Below are 9,356 nucleotides of genomic sequence, written 5' to 3'. Positions count from 1 at the left end.
GGAGGAAAGTAGAGGGACTCAGAATTTTTCACCTGAAAAAATGTAGGTGTGGATGGTCGAGTCTCTCAGTGAAGGCTGCAGGTCCAGACTTCTGTGCCCAGGGTCGGGGGCAGTGTGGACGCAGTTCCCTTGAACTCGAGCGTGGGGACTTGCCTCCTGGGCCTGGCCATAGGGGAACTTAGACGGTAGGGTGATGTCTCGGCCTGATTTGCTGGAGACTGACACGCTGAGTCTCCTGTATGGATATCTGAATACTAATATCTCCGGAGAGGGTCTCCTGGGGCCTAGGATCGGATAGCCTGGCGCCTGGTTCTTTGGGCAGGACAGAGTGTGGGGAGAGAGGGGCTGGATGCCAGATGGCTGGAATAGAAGTCAGAAAATCCTGGGGGACGAGGATAAATAGCAGTGGGCTCCCTGGGGGCTCCTGGCTGGGGGGCGGGACGAGGGGCGGGGCGGGAATCTCCACCTACTCGGGACCGAACACGCACGCGCGCACACACCCTTTCTTTCTTTCTCTTTCTCTCTGTTTCTCTGTCTGTCTGTCTGTCTCTCACACACACACACACACACACATCGGCCCGGCTCCGCCCCGCCGCACCCTCGCCCCAGGGCGCTCCGCGATCAGCACCCAGGACAGCGCCAGCCGCGTGCGGGGGCGGGGTCCGGGCGGGGCCGGCGCCTCAGTGTCTCCCGGGAGGGTCTTGACCAGCCGCCGAGCAGGTAGGAGCCGCTAGGACCCCCTCCCTAAGCCCCAACCTCATTCCCATCCCCAAAGGGGAACCGGGGTGTGCGTATGCGGATGACACTGGGAGGGACCAACAGAGGGAGTGGGAGGGCTGGAACCTGAAACGGGGAGATTGGGATTTAGACACAGGTGTGGAGACAAAGAGCCAGAGGGGAGGGAGGAGCAGGTAGGGGAGACAGTGAGAGACCCCGGGAGACAGGGACCAGACAACAGGCAGAGGGCGAGAGAGACAGACGGCGGAGCGGCGAGGGGCCAATGGGGGACGTACAGAAATAGGGAAGACCTCGATTTGGAATCAAGAGCGAGAAGAGGAGGCCGAGGCGGTCACGAGGACAGGTGTGAAGACAGAGCTCGGTATGCAAGGAAGAGACAAACAGGCCGAGGAGGATGTGGGGGCCCAGCAGAGCAGCAGGGCAGCCCCCTGCCCCCCACATTCCCCGCAAGAGTGGGAGATGGAAGGGAGCCTGAGTCTCTGCTCCCAGGGCCAGATGTGGAGGGAAGAGCCAGCTGTGGGCGCATGGACCGACGGGCAAGGCCGCCCCCTCCCCACCCTCGCTCTTCCCGGGATCCGGGGCTTAGGTCTCAGGCCCGACAGGGCTCGGAGCGAGCCTGCCCGAGCCTGCCCCGCCCAGACTCAGCCTCTGTGCGTAAGCCCCGCCCGTTGTCGTGGCAACAGGCCGTTGCCGGGGCAACCAGCTTTGCTCCCACCCCACCCTAGTGGAGCCAGTCGTTGCTCTGGGAACCCGGTCCGCTGGTTCCCACGCCCGCCGTCGTCCACCTCCGGTTCAGGCCCTGGGGAGAGACAAGGAAGAGGGGGAAGTCAGTGGGATTCCAGGCGGGGTCCTAAGAGGGAGGAGGCGTCTCTTTGGGATAGAACTAGGTCCTGGAACCCACCTCCAGCGGCCGCCCTCCGTCGCAGGGAAGCGGAAACTACAACCCCCAGCATGCCTCGCGGCGGCTGGCCGATTCTTGTGCGGCCGGCCGCCCAGGGTGCCGATGGGAGTTGGAGTTCTTTGTTGTTCGAAGGCCTCAATGGATGCACGGGGTGGGCGCGGGGGGCTGGGGCGCTTCTCCTCCGCAGAAAGGACTGTAAGACGCCGCCGCCATGTTCCCGGAGCCCTCAACCCCGGGGCCTCCAGCGCCTGACACGCCTCCTGACTCGAGTCGCATCAGCCGCGGCCCTGGTGAGCAAGACCCGGGGCCAGAGCGGAGGGAAAGCGCAGCCAGGGATTCCCAGGGGCAGGATTCGGCCGGGTGTGCTTAGGTTGGCAGACTGGAAAATCCGGGTGGGATCACAGTCGGAATCCTGGACTGGAATCTAAATGAAATGGAGAAGGAACAGGTTTGCAAGCAAATTGAGAACCAGATCAAGGGGTGTGGAATGGAATAGAATCTTGGATGGACTGGTGAATTGGAAGGTCCACGTCTCCCTTCTTTTAAAGACAGGGAAACTGAGGCCCAGGGAGGGGTTAAAGCTTCTAAAAGCATCAGGAGTTGAGCAGAAATTAGAATGGAGGATGGGAGGGGCCGGCCCGGTGGCGTAGTGGTTAAGTTCCGCGCGTTGGGCTTCATCAGTTCGGATCCTGGGCGCGGACATACTCACCGCTCATCAAGCCATGCTGAGGCGGCATCCCACAAAGAAGAGCTACAACTCTGCAACTATGATACACAACTATGTAGTGGGGCTTTGGGGAGGTAAAAAAAAAAAGAGGAAGATTGGCAACAGATGTTAGTTAGGGCCAATCTTCCTCAAAAAAAAAAAAAAAGAATGGGGGTGGGAGGGGAGGTGGAACCAATAGGCAAGAAAATCTGGGTGGTGTCAGCCTGGATTAGGGCATCAAATTGCTTTATAGGTGAGATTGGTTGGAGGGAAAACACGGTGGTGGGAGAATGGAATGCAAATGGCTGGAGGGAAAACAAGGTCAGGCTTCCAGCTCCCACGTGTAATCCAGACTGAATCAGCCAGCCTACTTCCGAGGGCCTCACCGAGTGTTGTCTCCACGCCCTCCGCAGTGCCCCCCTGGGCCCTGGCCACAATCGTGCTGGTCTCAGGCCTCCTCGTCTTCAGCTGCTGTTTCTGTCTCTACCGGAAGCGCTGTCGGAGGCGGACGGGCAAGAAGAGCCAGGCCCAGGCCCAGGTCCACCTGCAGGAAGTGAAGGAGCTGGGCCGCAGCTACATAGACAAGGTGTGGCTGGCCCAGCCCCTCAGCCCTGCACCCCTGCTCCTCGCCACGGCCCAGCAGCCTCAGTCCCTGCTCCCTTCCCTCCTACGCCCACCTTATTCCCTCATCTCCCCTATATGCCGAGCCCTAAACTGGCCCCGGGGGACTTGGAGATGGACCAGACCTAGTCACTGTTCACAAGAACCTCCAGTCTGGTGGGGAAACCAGACACTCACACGGACAGTCACAATACAGGGTGGTGTGTCCCATTAGGGCGGCACAGGGCATATGGGAGTGCAGAGACACCACCTGACAGCCTCGAGGGTCCCAGGCGGCTTCCCGGTGGAGGCAACTTCTGTACTGAGACCCAAGGGACACACAGAGTTAACCAAGCGTGGAGAGAAGGACATTCTAGCTCAAGTGTGCTGAGGCCTGGCATCCAGATTCTGAGGCATATTTGGAGAAGTCATTTTTCACAATAGCTGGGGTGTAAATATATACTTTGCTCTAGAATGAGGCACCTGAGAGCTCAGGAATATCTACACATAATGAGAGGGATTGGGAGCCTCGGAAGAGTTTTGAGTGGGAGAGGGACAGGGTCAGATGGTGTTGGGATGAATCTTCTGGAACACATATGGAGGACAGATTTGGGGCAAGGAGACCAGGGAGGAGGTTGTATGGCAGCCTTGAGAGGATGTAAGAAACCTGAGTTGGAAATGGCCATTGGAGTGGAAAATAAATGGGTACAGATGCAAGGACCTGAGCATTAGGCCTCTGAATGCAGAGTGGAATGATGCTCGCCTGGGAGCCAGAGAGTCCTAGGTTTCCAACCCAGAGGAACAAGCTGTGTGAGCTTGGGAAATTCACTGTCCCTCTCTGAGCCTCAAGTTCGTGTCCATAACTAGTATTTCCCCTCCTCCCTTCTCAACAAATAGCTGTTATAATTATTACCCATAAGGGATGCCCTTTAGGGTCCTGGTATCCAGCCTCCATCCCTGCCCCTTAAGCCAGTGGCTCCAGAGACCATCTGCAGCAGAATCACCTGAGGTACTTGTTGAAATGCAAATTCCGGATCTTGCACCAGACCTCCTGAGTTGGAGTCTCCAAAGCGAAGGCATTTTACCACACTACTCAGGGGAGTTGTGATTCATACTGAATTTTAAAAATTGGTGTTTTAGGTTAGGGAGAAATCTTGTCGTTCTGGTTTAGAATGGCAAGTACACAGTAAATATGCCATTTCTCTTCTATGTTGTTCTGTGGCAAGACCATTAATCAACGTGGCCATTTGGACAACCACCCCAACACATCCATTAGCATGTGAAATAAAATCTGCATTCTCCCTGAAGGCAATGAGACACTATCAGCACTTGTCTTTCTAGCCTAGGCATGACAAACACACTGCATGTGTCACCATGTCTATTCCTTGCCCATAGCAGACATCACTAATCAAACATTGACAAACATACTACACCGCAAATTGCCATGGCTATTCCCTGCCTGTGGCAGACATCACTAATCAAACACTGACTCTGCTTAGCCTGCAAGTGCTCAAGTATAGTCCTAGAGATCTGTGAGTCTCCCTTGGCTTCTGGGCCTGGAGGATACCACGATCAGGGGAAGAGTTCATGTGCCCTTGCCCCTGGCTTCCCAAGGTGCAGCCAGAAGTGGAGGAGCTGGAGCCGGCACCATCTGGGCAAGGGCAGCAGGTGGCAGAGAAGCATGAGCTAGGACGATTGCAGTACTCACTGGATTATGATTTCCAGAGTGGCCAGGTGGGTGCAGAGGAGGGGGATGCTTTGGAGGGGAGGGTCCCAGGGGTTCTAGCCCCTTCTTAGAGGAGGCTGCAGAATGGAAAGCTAAGACTAGGGTCTCCTCATCACTGTACAGCTGCTGGTGGGCATCCTGCAAGCTGAGGGGCTGGCAGCCTTGGACCTGGGTGGCTCCTCTGACCCCTACGTGCGGGTCTACCTGCTGCCAGACAAGCGGAGGCGGCATGAGACCAAGGTGCATCGGCAGACGCTGAACCCACACTTTGGGGAGACCTTTGCCTTCAAGGTGAGCTCTCAGCCTCAGTGCCCCATGCTCAGCAGCCTGCCCCGAGTCCCTGGAACACTGGGAACCGACCCCTTCAGCTTTTTCTGGAGACAGCCACATCTCAGGTGGCAGCTACCAGCTCTTGGGACTATTCCACTGGACCCTGGGTTGTCCCTTCGGGGCACTGCTGACCCCTGGGCTGTTCCCTTGGTCTTTGGGTGTCCCATTTGGGTTCCATGGGCCCCCTCACTTGTTCCCTTGGACCCTCGCTGCCCCACTCGTCCCTTCTACTGCATGTGCTGTGCCCCACTTCCTCTCTCTGACTTCCTCCTCTGCACCTTGTGCTCTCTTCTCTGCGCCCCCCCTCACCCAGGTCCCCTATGTAGACCTCGGGGGCAGGGTACTGGTCATGGCGGTGTATGACTTCGACCGCTTCTCCCGCAACGATGCCATCGGGGAGGTGCGGGTCCCCATGAGCTCCGTGGACTTGGGGCGGCCAGTCCTGGCCTGGCGGGAGCTGCAGGCGGCTCCGCGGGAGGAGGTGAGCACGCGTGGCCTCGCCCCCCCCCCCCGGTTGGGCCCGCCCACCGCAACCCCGGGCCAATCAGATCTCAGGCCTCCCGGACCCTGCGGTCCTCCCACCTGCCACAGAGGGGTAGCTCCGACGCTCTCCTGGTAGGTCGGGGCCTCCCCTGCCTCTTGGATTGTACCACTGAGGTCTTAACTCTGGACCATTCCATTCCAAGGCGGGGGGAGGGAGGAAAGGTCGGAGAGAGGATGGTGGTAGAGCGGGGGCTCAGGTGAAGGGTCCCTCTCCGTCTTTTAGCAGGAAAAACTAGGGGACATCTGCTTCTCCCTGCGCTATGTCCCCACGGCTGGGAAGCTCACCGTCATCGTCCTGGAAGCTAAAAACCTGAAGAAGATGGACGTAGGAGGGCTGTCCGGTGTGTGGGAAGCCAGGAAATGGTGGTGGTAGGGGGGAGGTTCTCTGGCTAAGGTTCTGGCAGTTTCTGAGCCCCGAGGGTCCTTTGGGGGAGAAGGGGGTCCAGGCTGCCATGGGAGGATATAGATTCCATTTGGGCATGGAGAGAGGGGGACCTGAGGGGTGCATGCGGTGTCTCTGTGTTCTAAAGAACATGCATTCCCCTCAATCTGATCCCCCTGGACTCAACAGTGGGGGGCTGTAAGACTCCTCCTCCCTCTCCCTAGATCCGTATGTCAAGGTCCACCTGCTGCAGGGCGGGAAAAAGGTGAGGAAGAAGAAAACGACCATCAAGAAGAACACTCTGAACCCCTATTACAACGAGGCCTTTAGCTTCGAGGTGCCCTGTGACCAGGTCCAGGTGAGCTCACACCTGCCCACAGCCCTGCCAGGATAGCCCTTCCCCCGGAGCCCCAGGCCCTTAAAAGGAGACTTCTTAGCAACCCCTAGAAGCCGGGTCCTGAGGGTGTGAGGCTGTGTTCTGAGTTTCCTCCTGTGAGGACCAGGAAGCCCCGCCTCTAAGTGAGACCAGGATCTCCCGCCCCCCAAGTAACAGCAGGATGCCCCGCCCCCCAAGTAACGCCAGGATGCTGTGCCCCCCAGTAAGACCAGGATGCCCTGCCCCAAGTAAGAGCAGGATGCTGTGGCTCGCTAAGGGAGATCAAGATGCCCCGCCCCTTCGAGAGCTAAGGTTGCTAAGAAAAAGAGACTTCCTCACAGCTCTTTAGGGACAGGGCCTAAACAGGCCTCAGACTTGGCCCCTTCACCCATTTAAGAGTCCTGAAGGTTTGCCCCCCTTAGGAGTCTACTCCCTAAGGAGGCTGCTAACCCCTTAGCAACCTGGTCCTGAGGGTTTATCTCCTTTGAACTCTGATCTCCCGGAAGAGACTCCAGAGCATCCCTCTGACCGCAGGGCTCCCGCCCCTCCCACCTCCTGCCCCTTCCCCCAGCCGAGCTCCAGGGGAGGCCTTAGCCAAGGGGCCCTAGCCAGGCCCCGGAACTCTGGTTGCTAGGGAGAGGGTCTCCTCCGCAGTGATACCCGATCCCCCCCTGTGCCTCCTGGCCCCACTCTCCTGTCTCCTCTTCCTCCCCTGCCCACCTCAGAAGGTCCAGGTGGAGCTGACCGTGCTGGACTACGACAAGCTGGGCAAGAACGAGGCCATCGGGAGGGTGGCCGTGGGCGCAGCGGCCGGCGGGGCCGGCCTGCGGCACTGGGCAGACATGCTGGCCAACCCCCGGCGGCCCATTGCCCAGTGGCACTCGCTGCGGCCCCCTGACCGAGTGAGGCCGCCGCCTGCGCCTTGATCCCCGCCCTCGAGCCCCTGACCCCGTGGCCAAAGCCACGCCCAGGCCCACCTTTAAACCTTCTCTGACCACTCACCCCCACCCCCCACTCCTCTGCCCCAACCACCTGACCCATTCCTGCCTCCCCTCCCCCCATTATGCCAATCACGATAACTTGCCAACTTTCCCACCACGCACATACCCAGAAACCCCAGGGGCCCCTGGGGGAGGGGAGGAGTCTGGCCTCCCCGCCCAGGGTCCAGCCTCTGCTTTGACAATCAGTGATCCCAGCCTACTATGCCCTTCACCCCCAACGCCCCTCTTCCCGCCCAGGATCTCCCACTCCTGTCCCCAGTCTGCTTCCTGCATCGCTCCTGGGACCAAATAAATCCTCAGCAACTTTGGTGGCCTGGCCCCGTGCTCCTTGATGGGTGTGGGCAGGCGTGGGGCGGGGGGGGGGGGGGGGGGGGGGGGGCGGGGGGGGGGAGCCTAAGAGGGAGCCTCATCGTCAGAGGTGGGATCACACAAGGGCAGGGATACGGCCGCCCATCCGGAAAACACACTGAGGGAAACTTCCACCCACACACTCCTCCACCCACCCTCTCACCCTCTTACTCATCCATTCATTATTCATTCACTCCTCTGAGCCTCGGTTTATTCATCTGAGAAAACTGTGATAATAATAATACCTACCACACGTTTACTGTGAGGAGTCGGTGAGAACTCACCTACTTATTCATGAATTGATCTGCTCCCTCACCCAGGATTTAAATAGATTTTCACACCCATATTTCCCACCCTTCCGGTCTTTCTTCCTTCCATCATCCATGCGTTATGTATGTCCTGAGGTCTTTTGTCTGCCAGCTTCTGTTGGATGCTGGGAACCCCGAATTGATGCAAACCCAGACTTTACCTCCAAGTGACTTACTCTTGTCAAGGAAACAGAGTAGATATGTGGAGTCTGGGAATGAGGCCTCTCAGCAAGCAAGTGACAGGGCAAGATGTAACCCCAGGCATGTCTGACACCAAAAGCCACATTCTCAAGCGTCCCGCAGTCTGGTCCCCCAAATATGTACTGGGAGTCACAGAGTCGACTGCTGTGGCCATTCTGCTGGGAAGGCAGGAGCAGGACTCAGAGGAAGATCACCAGCTGGAGTTGGAAGGATGAGCTGGACTTTGCCAGGGGGAGAGTCCGTGAAATACTCCGTTGGGAGTATTTCAAGCCACCCATGTGAACTCACTGAATATGGAGTTAAGAAGAGATGCCTACCAGTACACCATCATATAGTATTTCCTAGGGCCAGGACGAAGGTCTCACAATTTAAAGTGAAGACAAAACAAAACTCAGTAATCAAGATAAAAGTTATGCAATATTTAAAAAAAATTAATGCAAAAAAAATCCACAATAGACAAAATATAAACATTTTAAAGGCAGGATCTGACCCCTGCATTTGGATGACTCTGCCTCATCCTAATCCTGGCCCTGGTTATAATAAAACTTTATTTACAAAAATAGACAGACAGCCTGTGGTCGTAGTTTGCCAATTTGGTTTTTTAAACTATTGCATTAAGATAGTATTTCCTTCATACAGATACGATAGATGTAAATAACTTTTAAAGAGCCTCAATAATAGTAAAATAGGAAGTGATGAGTTTTGAGTATGTATTATCTTTATTTTAGTATAATGTCTTTAACTGGAATTTAATTTTTAGTAATTAGTAAAAAATTTAATTTTTAGTAATGACTACGTGTAACAACCAGGTCATAAAATTCCTGAAAATTTAATAGCCAGGGGCCCGTGCTAGCCGCTCGGGCACATAGCTGTGCTTCCCACCTGTGAGAAGCCCTGAGTAGTAGTCAGGGTGTGAGAGGGAAAGGGGACAGAGACTCCATAGTTTAAAGTCTAGGCCACCTCACTTTAATTTGGGTTAATCAGGATTCTGTTCCGTTCTGTCTAAATTTGAATGGGCCCAGGCCTCCTCCACCCCAGAAATTTGGACCGCCCCGGGCTCCGCCCCAGACACTTCCGGCCCCGCCCCTTCTCCTCCAGCGCCGTCGTCATGACAACCGCGTCCACACTCCTGCCTCTCCTGGTCTCGGCAGTCGTCCCTCAGCGCTCCCATTGGCCAAAAGTTTGTAGTGGGCGTG

General features: G+C 56.7%; 1 protein-coding gene across 3 annotated transcripts; it reads left to right on the top strand.

Annotated features, from left to right (window-relative positions):
* The first annotated feature begins 664 nt into the window (after nt 1-664).
* SYT5 (synaptotagmin 5) lies at nt 665-7,601 on the top strand. Of its 3 annotated transcripts, none has more exons than XM_058530297.1 (9): nt 665-720; nt 1,827-1,929; nt 2,759-2,931; nt 4,560-4,679; nt 4,795-4,962; nt 5,315-5,482; nt 5,771-5,885; nt 6,151-6,284; nt 7,028-7,601. In XM_058530297.1, exons 2-9 carry the CDS (start codon nt 1,851-1,853, stop codon nt 7,226-7,228), a joined length of 1,158 nt encoding a protein of 385 aa, XP_058386280.1. In that variant the 5' UTR covers nt 665-720; nt 1,827-1,850; the 3' UTR covers nt 7,229-7,601. The 3 variants fall into 3 exon arrangements, with proteins under 3 accessions (XP_058386280.1, XP_058386278.1, XP_058386279.1); XM_058530295.1 differs by having other exon boundaries at nt 5,768-5,885; XM_058530296.1 differs by lacking the exon at nt 665-720 and having other exon boundaries at nt 1,823-1,929; nt 5,768-5,885.
* The last annotated feature ends 1,755 nt before the right edge of the window (nt 7,602-9,356 follow it).

The sequence above is a fragment of the Diceros bicornis genome, chromosome 34, assembly GCF_020826845.1.
Source record: "Diceros bicornis minor isolate mBicDic1 chromosome 34, mDicBic1.mat.cur, whole genome shotgun sequence".
Lineage (NCBI taxonomy): Eukaryota > Metazoa > Chordata > Mammalia > Perissodactyla > Rhinocerotidae > Diceros > Diceros bicornis.
The sequence above is the reverse complement of the archived record's forward strand: the minus strand, read 5'-3'. Positions and strand labels throughout refer to the sequence as shown.